We start from the raw sequence: 25,790 nt of genomic DNA, 5'->3' as shown, positions 1-25,790 counted from the left end.
CCAGACGGTGGCAGAAACAGACTGCCGCTGCCTCGGCGTGAACTCACGCCGCAGGGAAACAGCGCAACACTAACACCAGTTTTTCAATAAAAAAAAGCGTTCGTGTGTCAAGTACAGTAACGTGCCCTAAAAACGGTATTTGGAAAACAAGGTGGCATATAAAACAGACAACTGGTTACGAGGGACAATGGCGACGGCAACGACGACGCGAAACCCAGGAACAGGCGCCAAAGAGCTTAATGCTGGAACGATGCCATTCGAGACATATTTTGAAAAGCGAAGTTTTTTTTTTTTTTTTTTTTTTTACCGTGGTGAACTAGGTATATATAAGCAAGCTACATCAAAATATAATGCTTTTCTCTGTGAGTGTGTGAATTCTCGGTTACTGCACATGTTACCCTGCAGGTCGGTGTGGGCGCTCGCATTATTCATGAATTATCTTTGCAGTGTGCACCATTTGTGGTCGCGTCTTCCACTTGAGCTGTGAAGCGTGCCTTTCATAATTGTTTCACACGAATGTAAAGGCGAAGTATTGGTCACTTGTTTCTGTGGACACCTGAATCACGCCGGAAGGGGAGGAAGGAAGGTGAGAGTGAAAGTCCACTTGAGCTCTGAAGCGTGCCTTTCAAAGTTGGTTCACATGAATGGAAAGGCGCAGTATCTGTCTCACTCGTTTTCTGTGGACACAGCAACCGCGCCGTAAGGGAAGGAAGAAAGGTGGGAGTGGGAGCTGGTTACGAGGGACAACGCCGACGCCGCCGCGAAACCCAGGAACGGGCGCCAAAGAGCTGCGCTCTAAAACAGATGGCAACAAAGGTTTTCATTCTTCCAAAAGCCTTGTTTTGATTTGCTCGCAATATAACGACGGTTTTGTTTATTTACCCACGTGTGTTGTACTAGCAATAGTTTCAACTTTATATGTGTTTCAAATTTATTGCTTTTCCATTTAGCCATCCGCTTGATGCAATATGTTGGCGTAGGGCAACCTGCCTAATGTACTATATACACTGGTATCTCTTGAGATGTGCTAGATTTTACGGGGGCTTTATGCAATGCGTAAAGTTTGGTTGTTTTGTACAGCTCCGAGTCGTTTTTTAGTCACATCGCCTTATTCGCGCCTGGTTTTCTTTATAAAGCGATTGATTGATTGATTTATAGGAAAGGAAAGGCTCGGTAGCTGTCTGACCTGTTTTCTGTGGACACTTCAACCGCGCCGTAAGAGAAGGAAGGAAGGTGGGAGTGAAAGTGGAAAGAGAGAAAGAGGAGCCGCAGTGGCGGACTACGGAGTAATTTCGACCACCTGGGGATCTTTAACGTGCGCTGACATCGCACAGCACACCGACGCCTCTTCGTTTCAAGCTTCACTACGCTAGGTATATATAAATTGGTTCACAGGACAGGAGAGGCGTAGTGTCTGTCACGCTCCGTGGACACCTGAACCGCGCTGTAAGGGAAGGGTGGAATGTTAGAGTGAAGGCAGAAAGAGAGAAAGGGGTGCCGGTAGTCGAGGGCTCCGGAGTAATTTCGACTACCTGGGGATCTTTAATGTGCACTGACATCGCAGAGGGATGTCGGCCCCGCCGGGGTGGTGCAGTGGTAAGACGCCCGACTACTGTGCCGGAGTACCCGGGTTCGAACCCGACCTCGGCGGCTGCGTGTCGATGGAGGCGAAACGAAGAGGCGTCCGTGTGCTGTGCGATATGTCAGCGCACGTTAAAGATCCCCAGGTGGTCGAAATTGCTCCGTAGCCCTCTACTACGGCTCCTCTTTCTCTCTTTCCACTTTCACTCCCACCTTCCTCCCTTCCCTTACGGCGCGATTGCGGTGTCCACAGAAAACAAGTGAGACAGTTACAGCGCCTTTCCCTTCCTATAAATAAATCAGAGATGTCGGATCACCTCCAGCGAAATCCGTGATTGCGACCAGATGGGCTACGCCCTGAAAAAGCATGCGTTAAAGCTACCAGTTCCGCACATTGTCTTTCATGCACGTCGAGTTGAAAAATCTCAGCAATTATTTTCATTAATTAACGAATTTACTTATATTGCCATATGGCGTTTAACATACCACAGGTGTGCATAGATGTGAGAGACATCGCAGTGGAGCGCTTAAGGTTATTTTTGACCACCTGTCCTGTTCAGTGACGTCGAACGGAACTTGAGATTTCCTGAAAATTTGCTCCAGTGGTAAGACGCCCGACTACTGTGCCGGAGTACCCGGGTTCGAACCCGACCTCGGCGGCTGCGTTTCGATGGAGGCGAAACGAAGTGGCGTCCGTGTGCTGTGCGATGTCAGCACACGTTAAAGATCCCCAGGTGGTCGAAATTACTCCGCAGTCCTCCACTACGGCTCGCCTTTCTCTCCTTCCACTTTCACTCCCACCTTCGTCCCTTCCCTTACGGCGCGGTTCAGGTGTCCACATAGCAAGTGTGACAGATACTGCGCCTTTCCCTTCCTGTGAACCAATTATTATTATTACTCCAACATAATATGGCCACCGCGGCAGAGGTAGGCATTAGGAAGAAACCGGATCAAAAGCGAAATGCGAAAAAGGAATGGGCAACCTAAATAATGAAGCGCGTATGCATGCTGCTGATTATCACACGCTCACAGCGTACACATGTGGCACAGGCAACAGAGCGAAAACAAGCCTGCGTGTAAGTCGCCCTCTGTGCACCAGCTGCACACATGAGCTACGCAGACACAACGCTTCATCGGAAAAATGGCTTTTGATATTTTTAAGCGTGTTATTAAAGTTTGGTGAAGATTTAGTAGGACTTGCAGTTTCCTGTACGGGCCGAGGGGATGTTTTTGCACCGTCTTATGAAACGAACGGTGAGCTTTTCCTGAATCTGAAGGACTTTCTTAAGGTCGGCGGTGAAAAAAGTTCCGTTATTGCTGCTTCAAGCGGCCGTAATTTATCATACGTGCCGTCTTGGTGATATGTCAATATTAAGAATTTTCAGACGTCGTGTGCCTTTATCCACACTTTTCCGTGTTTTGTAGAAAATCGTCAAGCAACTCAATGATACGTTCAATGATATTTGAGTTCCTTTTTCGAGCAGGAACTCCAGCTTTGCAAATCTGCCGTCTACATTATATGACGTCATAATCGGCAACTAGACGGTACCATGCAGTACCATGTTTTCTGAGCGCCAGCGTGGCTCGTATAAGTGATCCATTTCAAGCCCAAGGCAAACTATATTTACGCGTGCGTTCTATGCGAGCTTCATGCATTGGATCTTTCTAGGTTCATCTAATTTTAGATTGTTTGCTGTTAAAGTGATCGCCTAATTGAGCGGCTGGGCCTGTGTGATGAGAGACATGCGGCATGCGGAATGAGAGAAAGCTGAATCTAAAATGAGAGAGAAGGCATAGTGGAGGGACCCAGGTTCAACACGTCCATCATCTGGGGTTCAACATGCTCTACATTACACAGCGCACGGAAATTACTACATTTCTTGTCAATAGAAATTTGGTGACCTCAAATGAAATTCCTATATTTATAGAAAATTGTAGCTGGCCCATGACCACAGGTCTTATACGTTCATATAAAATTTTAAATGAGAGACAATAAAACATAACAAAACTACAAATGAATAACTAGCCCTCTACACTTGTTGACAACACTCAAGGCCGACAGGGGACACCTGGTTACAACAGTTGAAAAACAAGCCTGCGTGTAGGCCGTACTCTCTGTTGCAGCTGTTGAGCAAGTCACATGACGAGTGTTTCCTTGCGCAAGTAAAAAAGCCCATCTATACTATAATGCACTAGAGAGCAGCACAACACATACTCGCTGGAGGTTGCGATTGGGTGCACAAGCGGAAGCGATGTTTCCCGTCGCCCGTCTCATGGTAAGAACGCTGGACCATTCAGTTGATGAATACAGTTCAGTCACCGCTACACTCTTTTCAGAGCGCAGAAACGAAAAAAAAAAAGAGACTTCATTTACCCAGACTGATAATTTTTGTTCTCTTTTAGAATGCATACTGAAAAATATTGTGTTGCAGTATTGGTTGGGTTAGAAAGGGGAACAGCGGAAGAGGGATTTGGATTGTTCGAACAGCGAAGCGACTTAGACTGCAATAGTAGCAACTGTTCTTGGAAGTCTCTAAGGAATAGAACACACCTTTCGAGAGTTCAGAATGCCTCTCTGGCATTTTGTAAGAACGTCTAAGGAATGTCTTCTAGCATCTAAGGCTGATATTGCAGGGTGGACCTTTCGAGTTTCTCTTATATTAGATGGCTTCCTGAAAACGTTCAGAGTGGAGACTTGATAGTGTACTCCGGTACCAGACGTCATTGAAATGACGGAGGGCCAAATAAACAGTTTCTTGCGTCTTACCCCCGACTTCAAAGTGTTGCACCCAGTACGATGGCAGAGGAGTTAAAAATAATGGAGATAGGTTGACCTTTTATATCAGATAATTGTGATATATTTTTGTATTGAGTATTGCAGCTTTTTACAACAAACACTGCGCATGCTTCATTTCGATTCCTGGCAGAAAATTATCATACATACGAGGTACAACGCATTGAGGATGGGCGACAATGAAGTAATATAATGGGATTTGTGGAGCAATCTTTAATGTTTCATGACTATAAAACTCTTGACACACGCTTAGGTACCGTGTGAGATTTGACGATCTAGCATGCGTTTTTTTCCGACATGTTTGGCAACTGTAAGCGCGTGGCCGGGTAATGGCAACAGCACCCTTCCTGGTAAGCGAGCTCTATAGTCTATCGTGGAAAATTATCCGATGTTTCACTGCCTAATAAGCGCGAGAGCCCCATCTGACGAGCTTTGGCATGATTTTGATTAGTGGTTTGGTACTGAGAGACTCGCTTCCGGGCGTACATCAACACACACACGCATGGGTTCGATATTCTCAGTAGACTGAAGAAATGACAGAATAGTTAGGCATGTAATTGGCGCTACTAATTTGTTATTCTCACATGCGTGTAAAATGTTACACGCGGTGTGTTTAAAAGTTGATTATTTCTCACTTTCTTCTCCAACACCTTGTCTTCTCAGACCAAAACGAAGTTGGATCCAGTCCACTAAAGCTTTTTTTTTTCTTTTCCTTAGACACTGCCGAAGTGTATGCCCAATTTTGCTTTTGCACATATACTTTTTCTATGGTGTTGAAATTGTAGTCATTGTTCGCCGGTCATTTATTACCTACGCTTAATCGTTTTTCTGGCTATCACAGGGGTTACAAAAGACCCGCTTCTTTAAAAGGCACTGTTCTTTGCAGGCCAATCTTAGAATATCCTTATTTACTTGCTAGATGTATTTTGTTGTCTTAGAACGCATGGAATATTAGTTTCATGCAACGATATCTGGCTCATTGGTGCGTTTAATATCGCATCTTTCAGTATCATCACATGCTGCCAGCAGAGCAGCGCGGCCGATGAATGTACCAATTGCTTTGCACATGTAAACACTCAAGGAAGCGTCGCCTGGTAAACTGCTAACAGTGCATATTTCGATGGTCAGCGTACATATTTCAGTAAAGCTCGAAAATGTTGTCCGCCTCCCTCCGCCTCCCTCCGGAAGCTGTTGTTTATATTTCTATGTGCTCTTTCCCGCCTGTGCCCGATGGAGACTACCTGGCGTGCCCAATTACAGACGTCGTCCTGCAGCGTCACGTCATCCTTCCACATCTCATCGTACACGTATCTCAAAATCGCAACACTCTCCTAGTCCTAAACTGCAGTTCGTCGGCCCAAGTCCTCCCCGACGGAATATCATTAGCTGAACTGTCCCCGCTAATCGACTGTGAAGTTTCAGCCCTAACTACTGACCCTCCCTCTGCACCTTGCACAGCCCCTACCGCTCCTTTGTCGTCTCCTTTACACCGTGATCCTGTTTCCAGCATGATTGCGGCCGACCTGCAACCCGATTCTGTCGACATGCTCTACAAGCTGTTGCTTTCATATAGCGACATTTTTGATTTTGGGGCCCGACCTCTTGGCCAAACGTCTGTTGTAGCCCACCGCATCGACACCGGCGATGCTGCTCCTGTTCACAAGCGATCGTACCGTGTCTCTGTTTCCGAGCGCCAGGTGATTCAACGTGAAGTTGACAAGATGCCGGCCGACGACATCATTGAGCCTTCAAACAGTCCCTGGGTGTCACCTGTTGTGCTAGTCCAGAAAAAAGATGGGAGCTGGAGATTCTGCGTCGACTATCGCCACCTTAACAAGTTGACCAGAAAAGACGTCTACCCTTTTTTGCGCATCGACGATGCACTTGATTGTTTACATAGAGCCACCTACTTTTCCTCAATCGACCTTCGCTCTGGCTACTGGCAAATCTCTGTCGATGAACGAGCCCGCGAAAAAACGGCAGTTATCACTCCTGATGGCCTCGATCAATTTAAAGTCATGCCTTTTGGCCTATATAACGCCCCTGCAACTTTCGAACGGATGATGAACTCGTTGATGAGCGGCTTCAAGTGGACGACTTGTCTTTGTTACTTAGACGACGTCATTGTTTTCTCGCCCACTTTTGACAGCCACCTCTCTCGCTTTTCTACCATTCTCGAGCTATTCCGCCGCGCCGGCCTTGATATCTTCATATTAAGACTTCATACTCAGACTCATTTCAGATGTTATTTTATAGTCACAGCATCGCAATTTTCTGATCACCTCTACCTTCTGCCGAATAGAAGAGTACAGAAGAGCACATCTTTATTATAAAACAAAAGAAACCTTTCATTTTTAGTCTCATGTAGTGGGATCCGCGGTATCCACTTCCTTATTGTTCTTTAATTTGCTGCAGCAGGCATTCATGATTAATATATTATTGCTTTCCGCGAATTAACGCTTTGCTAAACCTTCCGCGAAGACTGGGGCGTTCCTGAGGCCCTAACCTTAGGGACGGGGAGTATTACTGGAGTATTAATTTATTATATGCAGCTTTGTGAACCCGAACTTCTTTCATTTTGATAATATTTTTGCTGTAAATAAAATTTGCGTGAGCGCCAAGAAAAATTAAGAGATATAGAATGGTAAGTACTGATCTGCAGGTCTCAAAGGTAAAAATGACTATTAACACGGGATCGAAATTAGTATTTGGATTACAAGATATATGTGATAACGAACCAAATATTTAAAAAGTCTACATTCCTTAATTACAAGATGCTGCACTATGGTCAAATAGATGTTTGGTTCAGAGGTGGAAGACAAATAAATAAGCGGCGTATTCTAGCGCTTAGTTTTTGCTTAATGATAAACCTATCGATTTGGAGCTCATTTATGGCAACTTCCTTGTTGCATTGGCTTAGGAACTACGCTTCTCTTTTCGAAAGGACGGAACCAATAAAACAAAAATACTCAATACCATTTTACGAAAACTTTTGCGCAAATGATCTCGTTATATTGGTGTATACTACAGCACTCATGCATGAGCTATAGCTGAGACCTATTTCACACACCGAAAAGCCTGGTATATGGAAGACTTTCAAGTCAGCCTTTCAAGCCACTGATACGTTGTAAAAGCAAAATGCGCTGATTTCTTCATTGTTTGCAGCAAATATTTAGACACCTGTCAAGTTTCTTGCCTTAAAAGGTTGTTTTGTCTTTGTAGTAAATTTTTCAGAAAAGCTCATAATATGCACAGGAAAACGGTAACAATGAATCTAAATGTAGAGATTCGCAAAAGTTGGAAGTGAGTTATCTCTACGCGTACTAAATAAATGGCATTGGAAATAACCCGCTCAAACAGTTGTCCCCTTTGCTCAAAAGAAGGGTACTCTTCCAATCTGTGGCGGAAACAGGAATTGGTAGGTTATAGATTTTGATTCTGTGAATAAAATGGTCCTATAAATGAGGCAGGTTTCAATATATTGAGCTCTCTAACGTTCTTGTCATCGCTTTTAAAATCATTGCTGAAAATGTTCCCCTAAAACAAAGTTGGACCGTGTGTGCTGCACTGGGTAAAAGTGGCGACGTAGCAATAGCTGGTTCGTCGTTCGTGCCGGTTGTTCAGAACATGAGATTGTAGCAAAACTTCTTTTTACCATAAAACGAAGGCCGATCGCGTTTGCTGCACTGGGTAAAATCGATTACGTGGTTACGTAGCAGCAACTAGTTTGTCGTTTGAGTAGGTTTTTGACATCATGAGATTGTAAAGCGCTAATGTAGAATTTGAGCTCTTCTGGCTCAGAAATATCGATGAAAGAGCTCCACCTGTGGGAAGAAACGTGGCGTTATAATGAGACTTCTGCAAAGAGGAAAACGTAGGTTTTTGGCGCGGGAAAAAAACGACTTTGTTTACATGATACTCAACTGCGGGATCTGTTTGGCGTCAGTACCATCTATTTCCGCCAAGGGTATGTCTGTGGCGGCAAAGCGAAAGCACTATTCACTGCTCTCATAGAAAGGGTTCATAAGCACGTGCCGTCGCACTATTTCCATCGCGCTATTTCCACCACGCTATTTCTTGTGGGCCACTTTTTCAATATTATTGGACAGTGTACTAGAGATATATTTTCAGATTTTGAAAAAAACAACAACATAAAGAAACATATGGCAAGCAGTCAAGTGTTTTTATGTTGTAATTGTGCTGTATTTATACCTCGACCCACAGAGACGCCAACAGAACATGTTCACAGAACTGCGAAAACATTCGATTTCTTCGTTGTAGTGTAAACTTTATTGTGCGGCACCCCTCCTCCCCTTTTATTTCTTTGCGTTATTCAACAGAGTGAGTCGAAACGCATTGTCTGCATCTCAGTATTGAACGCCGTAACTTTAGCACAAACTGAAGTGATATGGCAAATTCGCTGCACTGAAAACCTATTATGTTTTGCTAGTAATACATCTTTATATATGCGGGCAGTATTGCGGTTAAATAGGTGGTGTGTCCTCGTATTGTTTTGATATGCTTCGTCAGCAATAAAAAGTGTGGAAACAGCAATGAAAGGCGAAAATAGTAAAGAATGCATTATAAAACAAACACACAAACAAAAAAGATGAGCTTTTTTAACTTATAAAGTGCAAAACAAACGTTAGATTAAGTTTGGCAGACAAAAAATTCGCTTATCCTTTTTTACAAGACAAATATTTCGTGATATGTTTTAGCTGTCTTTGTACTTCCTATTGTTTGCAATTCATTTTATGCAGACGTTGATCTGAATCTTCATAAAGTCCGGCTTCAAACAGCTGGACAACATTTTGATCTTGTGGTGCTCTATTTGTCCAAATGTATAAAAATTGTAACGTGCCAAAATGTTCATATAGCAGCCCCCTGGATAGTTTCGTGAGCCCGTAATCGGCAGATTATTGCGCATTTCAAAGCGAGTCATTATTTTTGGCTTTTTATGAAAAACTCCTTTAGGAAATTGTATCCTAGATGCTGTTAACATGCCTGATGCAATTTGTTTTTGTTAATAATGACAACGCTTCGGTCTTTGGGGGAAATTGGTGAAAACAATTATATTTAGAGTTCGCGAGTATTCGTCTCAGCCTTCGTCTTGTGAGGGATGCTCTTCGAAGTAGCTTTCTGTGCTGGGCCAGTGCAATGGTCACTGAGTGGCAAAGAATGTTTACACATATGTTCTATGCTACACGGTTATTACATATCTCATTTGAAGCACCAATTCCGTTCCGCTCGTTGTGATTGACGCAACCAGCACATAACTTTAACTATTGATAACACCATATCATAGCAGATTATTCACGTATATTAAAAACATGACTATTCTGGTTTCCAATCTTGAAATGGCCTACCTAAGCACGTACTGCGCTTGCGATAGGCAAACTGTTATTTATGGCATGCTTTTCATGTAACAATCAACAGGTAAATAGGTACGTTTGTTACACACTTACGGCCTCCTTAGGTGTGGTATTATCTCTATACTAGGCGAAATGACATAAAAACCAGCTGTGAACTTCGTCTGCTACAAATGTTTGCTTGCAGATAAAATTAATCGAAAGCTCAAGCTGCGCTGGCTGCCCTGTCACCATCGCACACGAGGCAATGAGGCAGTGTATTGCTGTATAACCCGCATTACTGAATACTAAAAACAATGAGAAAATAGAGCCACAAAAGCTCAAACCACATTTTATGAATAAGATTTGACTACGAAGGCATGCAAATGGAGCAGAGCGCCGAACTGGAAACCTGATACGAGATGTCAAGATTTAGAGCTGCACATAACACACGCACGCACTCACACTTTCTCTCTCTCTCTCTCACACACACACACACGCACGCATGCACGCACACACACACACACACACACACACACACACACACACACACACACACACACACACACACACACACACACACACACACACACACACACACACACACACACACACACACACACACACACACACACACACACACACACACACACACACACACGCACGCACGCACGCACCACACGCACACGCACACACACACACGTTTTGTGTTGGTCACTTTCGAATGTTTCCTGTGATTTGTGCTCAGTGTGAGCGTGTCATATACGCAGAAAGTACCGCTGGGTCATATGAGCCATAAGTCTACACACGCGGCCTTTTTGTAACTGTCGCATACATCATTATATATCGCGAGTGCGTTTTTAAGCGCAATTCACGGTCGATTTTATACCAGGTTTTAAAAATATCAAAGCGAGCTTATTTTAATTAACTGAGTTGACAAATTTTGTGATTCCCGCCGTTTCGCTTCAGTTGCCCTGGGTAATTACGATTCACCCTTATCACCAAAAATTTGCGATCCTACCCTCGATAACCTCTTGAGACTTGAACCTACACTTGAGCCGGTGTTCTGTTGTTCTTTCTTTATTCTACCAGGATGTGCTTCCTAGCTCGGCAGGCATGCTGTACATAGTAGCACTGACTTTACTGGTGGCGGCCATTATAGCAAGCCTACATCGTTACCAGCAGCGCTGCTTTGGAAAAGCGCCACCTGGTCCGCGCTCTTCACTGCTGGGAGCTCTAAACTTCTCGACAGCCCGCATCGATCCAATAAAAGCAATCGAGTGGGCTAAGGAATACGGTACCATTGTCGGGTAAGCAGGCATATACATACTTAGAGTGAAATAGGAGGTTAACAGTTTAGAGGATACCCAGCAGCTGTTCCCATGTTATAAAACCTTGAAGCATTATTTGTTGGGTGTGAAATGCTAAATTAGGTAAGTCATTGATTGAGACACTTGCATGCTCTCATTTAATTCCAATAGGTCGCCACATTTAAAGGTATGCGCTATTTTAATGAAAGAAGGACGGGGCGCAAAGCTCAGGCTGAGGATGCAGAACCAAGGTTTCAGCTGGTCATAGGTTTTGTATTCCTTATGTGAGAAGCCTGAGCGTCGGAAAGAAGGAAAGAACTAAACAGAATGTGTGACACAAAATTGCTTACCCCAGCCTATATGAAAAACAAACAAACAAACAAACGAACTGCCCCCTTAACTTTGAGTTGCACGCAAATGCAGCCTCTAAATTGTTGTCATCGAAGAACGCTCACATCGGAATTATTAACAGGTTATTCGTTTAAAATTATCAAACCGCTTACATGCAAGATTGTTGGCATGCTATCAATCTGCTAGACTGGGTGAGGAATTCTATGCATTCGCATCAGTGAACTTTTGAGCGTTGCCTAATATGATAACATGCAATTCCTTGAATCCAGAATTTCGGAGGCACAGTATCTTTATTCTCAAAATAACAGCTTGAGGGTCTAGTTGGTGCTGCATAATACCCAGAAATGTGGCGCAAATGGCGTGTCGGCAATGCATAATTCTAGTAAGGAGCCACACTATGAATTAAAGAAAATAAATATTAGAATTGTGTTAGCAGTCTACTTATATAGCAGAGTTCACTTGTGTTCTTATCTTCACTGAAAATAGTATAACTGTGTGAACATATTTTTTTGCTCTTTAAGCTTTTCACGCACAGCGGTAGCCCTGCAAAGTATGAAGACCTTATCTTAAGGCTGTAAAAAGTAACGGAATCAATGATGTTGGAAGGTATGACACATTCTCTGTTTACCCCTTTTATCTACACTTAAACAAGTAACTTCCATGCAAGCAAGAAATAATTCACAGGCGCTGACTGAGATTCATACGACATATGCGTGCGATCCTTATACTGCATGCGATTAAAGTAATTTGTTGCCTACCTGGAGGATCGCTAAGGCTGCACGCTACACCGGATGAAGACTGACCAGCCCATGCACGACTTTTGTATGAAACTCCTTTAAATCTTATTATTGCGAAAGTATTCGCAGGCTATGTCCCCGCTAGAAGTATCCACAAAAGGCGTCAATAGAAGGTGGTCCACTTGTGACGTCGCATCAAGTGACTTCAGCAGTCAGTGACTAGATAAGGGTTGTAATCCATGGTGTAAAAAGTGGCTATAATCAAAGAGTCAGGAGAATCGTCATTCATGTGAAATGAAAATATTGCGTCATGGGCCATGAGACAAAACTTTGAGTCGTGCCGAGTGGTATAGCTTCGGAGGTCGAAGAGTCGAGGTCGCACCTTAGCGCAGTGGGTAAGTAGATGCAGCAAGGTGTCTATTACGGGCCACCAACGGTAAAGCCTCCCCATTCCCCCAGTGCAGTGATATCCAAGCTGAATAATTAGCCACATTAGCTGTTATCATTATTGACCTGAGTTCTGACTTTCATTATGAATGACAAAACTATTCTGCAAAATCAACATTTGTGCCCCCCCCCCCCCCCCCCCTTCTTCAGCATTTAGTTAAGTTACTGGATGGAGGTAGCTAGGGTAGTAGGGGAGAAATCAACTTTTTAATATGTACTTAAGACGCTTACTAATTACGAAGGCTTGCGTGCTTTGCAATTTTCTCCACAAATTACATTTGAACCCATTTAGGGTGAAATGGAGACAGCCATGGTAAAGGCTGCTGACTTGCATCTTGTGCCCGGGTCTTGGGCCCCTATATATGCTAGCCGAGCAGTCACACAGAAACGCTTAGCCTCTACATGGTTTCACTGGCCCTAAAAACCAAGTTTTGCAACGAAAATTTACCACTTTAATACATTACTGGCATTCTTCACTCAAGCTCGCTCACATCGTATATAATGTTGTGAAAATGCAGCAAGCGAAATTTCACAGCTATGCGCTTTTCCTAAATGAGCACAAATAAGCATTTAATGCATTGTAAAACAAAGGAAGACACGTTTTTAGACTTGCTTTCTTCATATATTTTTCTACACAGTCCTTCTCGAAGTGCCCTTTTAGAAATATAAGTACTTGCAAACGTGAGCCCAAGCAACAAAGTTCAGGCAATTCTAATAATATACAGATATTCCAAACACAAACGCCGCATTGATTACAGCAACGACTTTTTCAGTGATTCGAGGACACTGGCACTTTTCTTTCTGCAAAACTGCAAATTCCTCCAGTGCACAAATTAAATATTCACTCTGGCTACCGCAGTTTTGGCACCCGCAGCCTGTAAAAGAACCTAATCGGTTTATCTGGCACTATAACTAGCTGGCAAGAAAACGATTGTGCCTGCCGCTGCCCCACGAAGCAGAGTACAGTAACTGTCGGGTTTTCAACAATCTGCTCGCCGACGTCGCCACTTTCGTGGTGTAGAGACCATCGACGTTTACAGCTCATGATCTGGTTTTAAATCTGAGATATAAAAAACATTCAGCAGTTATGACGCTCGACAGCTTATACCAAGCAGACAGTGTCAATTCTGACCATAGCTGACGCTTTTTGATGGAAGCAAAAGGTATGACACCTATGTACACCGCGATGCCAGTGCTCGTTAAGAACACTGACATCGCTGAAGTATCCTTAGTCGCCCACTACAGTGTCCCTCATACCCTGAGAGCTTTACGACGTTAAACGTTACGAGCCAAACGAAAGATAAAACATATTCAGAACTTTGTACGAAGAGGAACTAAAAAAAATAGTTATGGATCAGTCCTGTTTAACCCTAGTTGAATTGCGATAGCAACAGCGGAACCTTCGTTTGCCCTCTACATTATTCCCCTATCACTCCATACCAGTGTAAGGTGCTACGTTATTGAGGACACGTAAGCTCACCCTTTAAGTGTAGGACGCGAGAGCGTAAGCTACCAGCCCACATATAAAGTCACGCTTCAACCAAGCCGTATGGACGTGCCTGCGTGTCGTAGGGGTAACGAGAATGGAAACGGTTCTGGAAGTCTGATTCTGATATCACCTTTCCATATGAAAGGAACCACCCTAGTTGGCAGCTCCTGCACGTGGCAGAGGGGTAACGTGAATTCACATGTCATGGCTGGATGATTTTTTATAAGGAGACCATACGCCTCTTCATAGCGTAGCTGCGGCCATCCGAGGTCTCGCTTTGGCTGTCGGAGTATTGCTTTAGCAATCATATTTCCTAAGAACAGTCCCACGTGTTCTACAGGAGCACTGTAATTTGTTTGCAAGAGGCTGTGACTGAACACATTTCCTCTTGTGCGGCGGAACCTGCAAGGCAAATGCAATGAGTGCCAGGATATTCACAATGCAATTTATGTTTACCAGAGGAGGTTTTCATATCAGTAATTTTAAAACAACGTTTGGGTACAGAAACTGACAGAACGCGTTCATAGAGCAGCAACCTGACATGAGAAATGAATAGATAAAAAAACTTCAATATTCAAGTTTCAGACTGCTTAGATATGATAATGGGGAGACATGAACACGTTCGCCAAGAATACAGGACCCTTTTCACATTGCAGCCTGTTACGCCGGCACGACCGCCGCTGCCATAAGCACTAACGTGTTCGAATCTCCCAAGGACGCGCGCTTTACTTCAATACATCAGACATGTTGACCTTACTTTGCGGCCGTAGGGTAGGCACTTCCGCGCGCGAAGAAGCTCCACGGTGTGCAGAGAACATGAGCAAGAGGAGACGCGTTGGCCGACCTCTGCCCGCAGCTAGGAGATTAGTCATACGACTCCTCCCAGATACGTTCACCTCTCTTGTGACACAACCTAAACTCCTGTTCACATACTCCCACTGGCTTCGTACTGCTGCCAACAAAGAACTGGTCATTGATGTGGTCAAAATGACAACGCCGCCGATGGCTCTTCCCATCATTGGGGCTCGGGCAGCTTTCGCTTAAAAACAAAAAGAGCACACTTTTTACAATCATTTTGAGATTAAGCTACTAAGAGAATCCGCTGATGCAGGTGACATGGGATTCGCGGCCGCCAGCGGAGAGACCGGTATCTGCGAGCCTCATCAAAGAAGTCGGCACCTGCATGCTCATGGTCGCTTTTCCGAAAATATTTCGAGCAACTTGAAGTAGCGCTCACATTATTGAATCATAGACGATAGTTTCGATACGTTTATTGGGTTTAATGCACCAAAGCAACTCGAGGTGCGAGGGACGCCGTAGTTCGGAGCTCAGGAAGAGTAAACCACTGGGGTTTCTTATCGTGCTCTGACATTTTATAGTACACGGGTGCCTTGCTTTTCGCCTCCATCGAAGCAGCCACCGTGGTCGGGTTTGATCTCACACTGTCGGGTCCCAACAATACATTAGACCTGCGAAAAAAGTCTTAAGCTCCCTTCAGGTTTTTCCTGGGAGTGGATGTTTGCGCTCACACGCCTTTTTACTCCCATCCTTTTGAACTAGCCGCGTGGCTGTGTTGAGCTCCACACCAAACAAGTGCAAGCAGAACAATTGATCCGCAGATTATGTTTGTAGAAATCTACTGGAGGAAATGCAATCCACGTCATATCTGAAGCTTTGCTTTCCGATGTATGTTTTCTGACAAAGTCTGTCCTGTTGCAAGCAAGAAACAAGGTGTGAATTCCCGATAACGCGTCATCATGTGAGGTGGTTTCACTCGTTAATCCTTGTTAAAATTTTCGAGCCCAATATTATCTATGCCAGACATTGAAATAAAGCAACAGTACACATTGAATTATAACACTACGCTTTGCTCAATATAAAATAAAATATATTGTTTAGCTGAAATATCCAAATCACGGTCTCTAAGTGATTACGTTTTGTAAGCCTCTTTGTGCATTGAATTAAAATATGACCCGCGCGATAAAATGTACTTCTGTTATTGCGTGTAAAGCGTATCATGAACACTTACGAATCGTTTTTATTGATGGTTCCGTATTTCTTCTTGCATTTGGCTTTTGCTATGCAATCTGTAAGCTTGCCACTTCTGTATGCCCTGTAGGGGGGCTCGGGCTCCTTCAAGAGTAAATTGTTCGCTTATTTGCTCGACCCTGCCCACATCATCAAGATGTAAATAAATATGATGACTTTACTTGCGTGCCGTGAAGCTTGAAGCTATCGCTCGTCCTATCCACTTTATTCATTTGTCATCTTCGCCCTGTTTGAGGTAGCGGTTCCTACCCCCCCAAACAATGTCGAGCCAAAGCATACGATTGCTGAAGCTTGAGGAGGCTCGGTAAAATCAGTGGCCATTCTATAATTCCACCCTTCTCCATCTACACCTGTACCCTGGTTTATGTCACTAGTCTCAAGCAAGGTTCCGTAGACGTGGTGATACTGAGCGACTATGAAGAGATAAAGGAGTTCTTCTCTATGCCAGAGCTACAGTACCGGCCAACCACGTGGGGTCTTCACTCTGCTGTGAAAGGTAAGACGCTAGCACAGCCGGCATGCAATATTCGAGGAAACATGTCGGTAAAGCCCCTGGACGACGGATTTTTTCACATGCTTATGGCTCCGGATTTTGCAGTGAAATAAACTGAGGGCAACCTTGAATGGTTAAATCCCGACATCATATTCAGAAGCTAAGTCAGAACAAAAAATTATGCAGCCAAAAAGTTTTTTCCTTCCTTTTCGAGGTTTGCCACTTTGGAGTTAATTGCGGCTTTATTCGTAATAAGAACAATTTCAAGTGTCAATAAGGTACTGAGTGTTCCACATTGCACAATACTTATAACCGAAACTCTCAAATGTTTCTGTAATGCGCTTGAATAGTGCTGCTGACGATCGTCCATGAAAATAATGAAATTCTGGTCCATGTCCTCTGCGCTGACATTGTAATTTATATTTTAATGGGAAGCCTGCAACTTGCAGAATATGAGACGCAATTCTTACTCATTAAAACGTGCTCTATGCAAATGTTAAAACTAGGTTGTTTCTGACTGGCCACGAACTCTGAAAATAAGGCACTCGCCAGCGGGGTAATGTGGCGCTCCTTATCTCGGCACCCTCGCATGCATCTATCCGAGCTGCAGCTGTCAAACGTCAACGAGCCATGCCAGCAGCCGGTGTCTCACAGTTTCTAGCCAACTAACAGCTATATAGGCTGGCTTTTAGCATGCTTCTGCCTCTCTCCAGATTTCAGCAAACACTTTACTTTTAAAGGCCAGCGATGCAGAAGTAATGCGAGCTGTCCAGATGCAGCCTTGGCCACGTTTGGCGAACAGAAGTGTTCACCTTGAGCCACCAAGTGGCTTAAAATAGATAAATTATTTTTATTTCTCCTTCAGGAAACACACAGGTATTGCAAGACAAAAGGAGGTGCTGAACCTCCTGACTGGGTCTTGATCTGGCGAAGATCAAACTGCGTCCACTAAATTTGTGTCTAGAAGCAACCTTAGGCTACATGTCTAATGAGGATCTCGCTTCAAAGGCTGGTGACTCAGGATAAACAGATTGGTTTCAGATTAAACACTGAACATATTGGCCACCGACTAAAGAGCTGCCTTAGCAAACCATGCCGGCAGCTGTTCGGAAGAATGCGGGAGTCAAATTATCTGCAACATCGCGTTCTTCCGTGCCTGCCAATTACCAGTCTGTTTGAATGGCGGAAGGTAGAGCTGAAGATTTTCAATTTCGAGCAAACGGTGATATTTAAACATAAAATTCAGCCTTGTTTAACACAAAAAAATAGGTGTATCACTTTTTTCATATTTCAAGACGAAATAATTGAGTATTTGAGGAAATCATTGACACAGAAATGTCGCCTTTCGTTTTCTTTACTGCATTTGTATTCTTTCGCACATGCTCGCTCTCTTTCCCGGAATTTTATATTCCTTCTTCACTTTCTTTACATCTTGCCAATAAATTCTCTTTTCGTATTGACACTAGCACAGTAAAAACTGATTTAGTATATGTAATGAGTACATAACTTTAAAAGAGCTTTAGACAAATGACGCCGAATAATATTTTGTTAAACGTAAATTAGACAATTTCATTTGTTGTTGATACTACGTTTCGACGAGCAAAAATAAAGCAACAGTATACTTAACTCCTGCGTTGGAAGTGAACGCGTCAGTATTCTGGAACACATTTCATTTAAGCATCGCAGGCAATGTTGAATCGCTCCTTTCTTGCAAGGCACTTTATTCATCGCATATATTCTGTAGGCCTTACTGTCTTCAACGGCGAAAAATGGAAAAAGAACCGAGATTTCTCCTTTCGAGCACTGGCCAAACTGGGACTTGGAAGCACGGCTATGAGGCAGCATATCAGGGTATGGTCGAAGATAACTCAATTATGTCTGTGAGATATCCACTGCAGAAATGCAAATGCTGCTGAAATCATTAAGTAAAGCCTCACCAAGCGCTGCTTGTGGTCATATGTAGGTAGGTGAAAATACAAAATGTTTCAGCTGCATAAAGTGCCCACAAAAATTACGGCGCTAAGATAGTTAATAATGCTTACTACATTTGAAAGCACAAAATGTTAAATATTGATATGACTTATTTTAAATCAAACCAGAAACTTTGTGCAATTTTTACTGTGTATCACTACATTCTGCAAGAGCAATATTTTTTTTATAATCAGTTATCAAGAAAGAGTCCAATGCGAGCTAGCTAGTACAAAAAACTTTAATTATGTCTCAAGTGCCATGCATTTGTGAATTGTCATCCTGCCTTTCTGTTGCCCCATACTCAGGAAGAAGCCAGTCACTTAGCGGACACACTTGGGACGCGGCGCGGATCTCCTATGGCTGCGCGCGGGTATATACAGGGGACATTGTTGAACTGCATGTGCCGATACCTTCTCGGCTATCGGTACGACCTGGAGGACCCCCGTCGTAAAGAGCTAGACGACGCCTTGTCTGGGTTCCAGCTGCAGGCAGCCACGGCACCAGCAGAACATCGAGCTGCATGGCTGCGTCGGGCACTCATCGACCGCCTCTTCCCCACTGCCACAAGCGCTAATCGAAGTCGTTTGATTACCAAGCTCCACACCGCTGCCAGGTTGGCGCTCTTATTCGAGCACTCCATGAATGGCACGTGACCGCTTCAGTTTCGCTCCCAAGTGAGACGCGCAGGGCCCAGCCCCCAAAATATTTAAAAAATGTGAGGTCCACGCAAGCTTCATCAGTAATGAAAAATGCCGGTGATAGAGCTATGCTAGAAACTGCAAAACCACCTTTTTGTTTGGCTTGTTAGCACCTAGATCGCTGCATTGGGAGCGTAATGGAAGAAGACCAAAGGGACGATAACATATATCGGATGCAAAGTGGCTGAGCTATACTATTTTTGTATTTTTCGTGAAAACGTTCCGACGCAGCACGACGCAGTAATGCGCTAGCAGAATTTCAGAAGAGTTTTCATTGTCTTTCAGTTAATTTTCTTAACGTGAAAATATAAAAAAAGCCTTAGATTTATTTGATATTGTATATATTTGGGGAGGAAACAGTAAAGAATCTGATGCTTTCAGGAACACATTTATTGTAGTGGTCTAACCTTAACATGCCTAGCTAAGTCATTCTTTTATAGTTCCTCTACTCCTCGCTCGAGAACTTGTCAGTGGCAGAAAACAATGGGATGCTTTTCTGAGAAAAAATAGAAAATAAAAGTCTTGACTAGACATTAGCTGCACGTGCATTTAGTTATTGTTAGTGTGCATCATTGCTTTCTCAAAAAATTATAACAAAAACAATTACCCGTTAAAATCACGCGCTTCCGCAAAATATCTGGGCGTGGACGTAAGTGAAGAGAGTAGGAAGGCGAATGAATATTTTGCATAATTGCAAATCAAAAAGGCACCTTATGAAGGGGCACTGTAAAAAAAAGCCTTTTCCTGTGGTGTCCAACATAATAGAGTTATTGCCGATTACAAGACGATGAAAGGTGAAGGATAAACTACAGTGAGATTTCGCTACTCTTCATCGCGCACTTGACAATAAAGATTTTGTTAGGAAAGCGGTTTTAAAGGCTGGAAAAGACAAGAAAAACACATGCATTGAGATTCGCAGCAACACCATAAGTTATGAAAAGAGTTAGACTAATCCGAGGTTGCATTTATAATTCGCAGTGTGCACCTGATCACTGAGTGGCTATATCATCTTTTAAATAGAAAGAAGTATCGAAAAACTACATATTTCCTTATCTTACATTTTTTTTAACAGGAAAAAGGACTTCCCGTCTGGCCCAATGATTGAAGATATGATACAGTGTAAATGTCGCGACATTTTGTTGTTCTCTGTTTTAATTGCTTGAAACGGATTGAGTACATCATCTACAAGGAGTGCTGAAGATGTCGAATATGGGGTAAATTTCTACTAGTCTCCGAGATGTCAAGGCTGAAGCCTAGCCCAGTGATCTGGCTTGCTTTAGAATGACTCCACTATCTACTCTCAGGCTTTTGTTCTGATGCTTCAGTCTTAACACTTGCTTGAAGATAGAACTCCTAAAGGTGATATTTTTATTGTTCGCAATTGTAAAAACACTGCTTCAAAAATCAATGTAGAAAGAAACAATTATAGGGCTTCTTTTAATAGAAGCTTCTCTCGAGAACCGAACATCAAATTCCCTCGATTGGTTAATAGCAGAAAATATTTTCATTTATTTAAGCCAACCTAAGTTTATAAACTGGGCTTGCTCATATAGGTGCAAAGAAAAGTGTCATAAATAATCAGATTAAAAATGTTTGGCGGCCTGATTTACAGTAATATTGATTCTTCTCGCTCTTTGGAAAAACGAAGTCTACTGACTGGTGTCGGTGCTGCAAAAAAAAAAAAAAGAACTTTGCCACTTTCAAACTACAAAACTATTTCTTTCTTGATGAGGCTTTGCACCTGGCGCTGTTATGGAGTGAAAAGTGCCCTCTTGCATATTAAATAGCATGACATTCCTTTTCTAATAATGGGTGCATATGGGTAAATGTCTTGTTTAGAGTTATCTCCAACCTGCACTCCTTCCAGTGGCGATTGCGTCCATTGCAACCGACAATAAACGGTTGCTTTATCTATGCAGAATGAACATATTTCTTGTTGCCTAAAAATGGTAATTATTCAGAGTGAATTATTGCTTGAACAACACGTCAATGGTCTAATTAAGTTTGTAAAACGAATTAAATAATTTGCCTTTTACGAAATGTCACGAGTGCTCAAACTGAAAAGGAATATATTTACAAAATCTACATCACAGCTAAATGCGTTACTTAGAGCTAGTCTAAAAGACATATTTTGTTTCATTAGTGCTCTCATGCCAACACTGCCTTCCTCCGAGCAGAGTTGGAGCCGAAAGACTTTTATATTGTGCTGTTTTGCTTGTCGCATTTTCCCGACTGTTTTATGTCCCTCGTCTTACTGCCGTTTATTAGCTCCTGCTAACTGGAACCCACCCAGAGGTAGAGGGTATCACAGTACGCTTTGCTATACAGATGCAATACTTTTAGCCGACTCTAACTATAGCTCACGGTTTCGTGTGTATGCCACATAAAAGTTCACATCTGGCAGCAAACATGTCAAGGAATCCGCGATGCGAAATTCTTCGTTTTTCTTCAGCTTCCAATTCATAAAGAAGGTGATTATTCATCGTTAGGCGGGTGAGTAATATTTCCGAGTAGTTTAACATCAGGGCAGTCTACCAACACAGTATCCAACGTGCCGCAACAAAGAGTAAAAAGCAGAGGAGTTATGCTTTCTTGTTTTCCTTTTACCGCAGGCGGTTAGTAGCGGTTAATAACGATCCGAAATCTGGTGAACGTGAACGGAGCTACATTGACATCTACATGGATAAAATTCGAGAAGCTGAGAGACAAAGCGATCTATACTTCACAGGTGGTTGTTGTTTACATTATGTTTGTATCTGATTCAAATCTTGATGGAGTTGAAAACTGCTCATTTATTTAAGGATTACACCATGCAATGTACAGAAGGGAACAAGAGATTAAAAACAGAGATTGTGCCTATTGTGAATCCTCGTAATGACTGGCAAGCCTACTCACGCCACGTGTGGTTTACAATGTTAAGCGCAGTGCTCTTTGTTTCCACAATGTCATGCGACCTAACTTCCTAGAATGTTTCGGCTAGATTTAGATTGCGCCATGCTGAAGATATTATCACGGCACCTTACCTTGCAAGCTCTCACTCATAGCCAGAGTAATAGTAGCAGCCCTCCTTCTAACGTACTGCAAATAAAAGGACCATTAGGACCATTAAAGTTTATTTTTGTGCGCGAATATAACATCAGCAGCGTCGATCAGCCTACAACGAATAGTGACTTTGGGAGAAGAGACTAATGGCTATTAGCTCCTTCGTAAGCTTAAGGTACTCTAACATCCGCAGCTGACACCCTGATTGGAAACATGGTGGACATATTAACGGGAGCTGCAACATCCGGCCCCCTGTACCTGCATTGGATCCTTCTCTACCTAGCCGCCCATGCGAACACACTGCAGGTCGAGCTGCACTTGGAGATTGACGCTGTGGTAGGATTGGATCGCTCACCCAGATGGGAGGACCATGTTGTTATGCCCCTTACCATGGCCACCATATGGGAGATGTTCCGTTGGAAAGTGGCCGCACCTTTCAACATACCACGAGGGTAAGTTAATCTATGTGATTATAGCTACATACAAATAAAGGCTGGCTGTGAGCAAGCACAGGTTTCAATGTAGCTGTTTTTGAGTGCTTTAGAGCATTTAATATACAGGGATTTTTTTAATTACTCAGCCCAAGAGGTCTGCTTATAAACTTTTCATGAATGTGTTTTAAAATAATTAATATCGCCCCCCCCCCCCCCCTCCGCCCCATCCCCTCCCGTTAAGTTTCTTTGCTTTCATAACCACATTCTCCAAAGACGTGAGCTGATCTGCTGTTCAAAAACTATCGAGGGTAGCTGATGCTCAAGGAGCCACAGGGCACGACTCAGAAGGAAACATATTGGGTTCTTGATTTATGACTAAACATTTACGTGTAGATTGGGAGGAACACCACTGTTTAAGGCTGTTAATTGATTTCGAGCATTTACTACAAATACCAAACCTTGTCTCTATATGTCAACTCCAAGTAGTTTGTTTGTTTGTGGGGTTTAACGTCCCAAAGTGACTCAGGCTATTAGAGACGCCATAGAGGAGGGCTGCAGAAGTTTCTACCACCTGGGGTTCCTTAACTTGCATTGACATCGCACAGCACAAGAAGCCTTGCTTTTCGCCTTCATCAAAAAGCGGTCGCCGCGGCCTGTATGTGGGTTCAACTCAATGTGTGTCCAGACATAGGCATTGTTATGATAAAGCAAAGTTTTATGAAAGTTTATAAATCCTGCAATATCCTAACTTTATTAGATAATTGTATACCCCTATCTTGCGCGGCGCTCCCTGGGGCAGCCGCGTTTTTTTCCTGTGAGCCGTAGGTATCAATCATTATTGAACTCTGTCCTGGTGTGCTACATATAAGAGCTTCGAATTTCATAAACTGCTTGACATTTCACCAATAAAAAATAAATGGATGCAATGATATATTACCTATGGCGGCGAGCGTATGATGAGCTATATAGGCGATGGCCTCACTAGGCTAGATTATCGGCTAGGTCCCATGGCGGATACCTTTCCTGACTAGAAAATGTCGCTCAATCTTTCTACCCATACCTTAACAGTTATTATGAGCCTTCTGTGGGTGTTAATGAAAAAATCTACCATGAATGCTAAAGAACTGAAAAGTTGTTTTCTCTTTTCAGAACCGGCCGAGACACGAATTTCGGGAAATACCAGGTGCGAGAGGGCACAATGGTCTTTCCGAACTTAGTCGCAGTTCACAAGAATCCGCAATTTTGGAAAAATCCGGACATATTTGATCCTTCTCGCTTCTTAAAGCCGGATGGTGCAGCACAGGCAGCGATACCAGAGGGATTGCTCACTTTTTCTGTTGGTGAGGTTGCATCTTCAATACTATGCTAGGAGCAGCTGGGTTTGGGCAATGATTTAGTTCACGACTGGTGGCCCTAACCATTTAACTAAAGCGTACGTTGCACCCAGTAATATACATTAAAATTAGGAGATGTTCTTTTGATACTACATTGTTTTTGGCACTGCTATGAGGCAGGTGGCGCTGAAGGTCGTTTATTGAAGTTTCAGAGCGCATGCTTTTATGTAGTTTAAACCAAGAAAATATTTGCCTCAAATTTCATTTAAATTATATGTACAATTATCGTAACCTTTCAGGGCGTAGAAGATGTCCTGGGGATGGAATGGCCATAATGGAAACGTTCTTGCTATTGACGACGTTGCTGCATCGGTTTTTCATACTTCCCGAGGAAGGCGAAACGATCGTCATTTCGCCAGTGGGGCCGTCCTTGGAGCTGGCAGAAACGAAGTTGCGCTTCATTCCACGTCATCACAACTGACAGAAATTTCCACGTGAATTACTTCAATTAAGATGTAAGCCCACTTACACAGTCGCGATAATGACCTTAGAATTTAAGGAGCAGAAATAAACTGGTAATTTCGTCAGTGCCTCCTGCCTAAAAGCTCCTGTCGTTTTAATTTTTTGTAGGACAGTTTGAGATCAAGATACTTACGAGGATGGTTAAAAAAGACAGAAATATTGTTGTATCAGTGGAAATGGGACAAATACAAGATTTATTACAACAGCAGGGCTGCTGCCAGTAGCCTGACCTGGGTGAGCGAGCGCACCAGAACATTCTTCGCACGCGCACTCTTCGTCGTCGTTGCCTGGCGCCCAGCAGGACCCCGGGAGGGATATAACAAATATATAGGTTCTGAAAATGAAGACCATGTACCTAAAGGTGAAGGGGTAGAGGAAAAATAAGAAATGTTAAAAATCCACAAAACGAGCCTAAATATATACGTGCTTTGTGAGGGTGGAAATTTTATACCTGTGCCTATATGCTCACCTGCAGCAGTTTTCTGCTGATGAAAGTTTCACGAATGAGTCCTGCTCTATTCACGCAGGTGCTCATTGCATAAATCAGGGGTCGCGTATATAAGTATGCCAGAAATGGAGCGAAACACTGACGGTTATATGATAAAGATTTTGGATGGGAATGCTCTTTTCCCTGTGAAACTATGCAGAGTACGGTTCTCCATAATTTCCAGGGATGGCTGTAGTTTTTTTCATGCCAAAGAGCAAAAGGAATTGATGTGCGATATATGAATGGCATTGTTCTGTTGTAAAACGCTAGGAAAACAATAAAAAGAACTTAAAGGACGAGAAAAATCTATCCATCAGTCCTTTCATCCTTCCATTTATCCGTCTACGCATTCTTCCAGTCGGCAATTCATATACCCATCGATACACGCAGTTGTCATTCTGTTCTTATTGAAGTGGGATTGATTTCAGATGTCTGCTTGCAGGAGCAAATTTCCTCGAACTCTTTCTCTCGGACTGGCTTTCACCTAAATGGAGGCACATAGAGACGGCATTAAAGTCACTGGACAAAATCACAGATCTGGACTCGCTGCTCAAGATCAGGCATATTTAGGCGGTTGTGTTTAAGTGGAGTGTAATGCAGCGATCAGCAAACTTTATTTCGACCTGTCGCGGTGTTAAAATCCCGCTTGCTGATAGGAGGAATTTTAATAACCTTAAGAATCTTCCTCTCCTGTGATGCATAA

The 25,790-nt window shown here is 43.1% G+C and overlaps 1 protein-coding gene across 1 annotated transcript; it reads left to right on the top strand.

The window, feature by feature from the left end:
* The first annotated feature begins 4,704 nt into the window (after nucleotides 1–4,704).
* Nucleotides 4,705–24,608, top strand: LOC146190543 (cytochrome P450 2H2-like). The gene is made up of 9 exons (XM_084600191.1): nucleotides 4,705–4,725; nucleotides 10,816–11,033; nucleotides 16,481–16,602; nucleotides 18,344–18,450; nucleotides 18,876–19,183; nucleotides 21,881–21,996; nucleotides 22,504–22,762; nucleotides 23,894–24,084; nucleotides 24,378–24,608. The coding sequence occupies exons 1-9, from the start codon at nucleotides 4,705–4,707 to the stop codon at nucleotides 24,557–24,559; spliced, it is 1,524 nt and encodes a 507-aa protein (XP_084456317.1). The 3' UTR covers nucleotides 24,560–24,608.
* The last annotated feature ends 1,182 nt before the right edge of the window (nucleotides 24,609–25,790 follow it).

The sequence above is a fragment of the Amblyomma maculatum genome, chromosome 4 (genome assembly GCF_055883805.1).
Source record: "Amblyomma maculatum isolate TAMU_Amacu chromosome 4, ASM5588380v1, whole genome shotgun sequence".
Taxonomy (NCBI): Eukaryota; Metazoa; Arthropoda; class Arachnida; order Ixodida; family Ixodidae; genus Amblyomma; species Amblyomma maculatum.
This window is presented reverse-complemented; position numbering and strand designations above follow the sequence as displayed.

What these genes read in the sequence shown, in the direction of transcription:
- LOC146190543 (XM_084600191.1), top strand. Translation starts at nt 4,705, where the DNA reads ATGGCAACAGCACCCTTCCTG. An exon ending in TGGCAACAGCACCCTTCCTG is followed by an intron (nt 4,726 to 10,815) that starts GTAAGCGAGCTC and finishes TTATTCTACCAG; the next exon opens with GATGTGCTTCCTAGCTCGGC. An exon ending in CCTTTCAACATACCACGAGG is followed by an intron (nt 22,763 to 23,893) that starts GTAAGTTAATCT and finishes TTCTCTTTTCAG; the next exon opens with AACCGGCCGAGACACGAATT.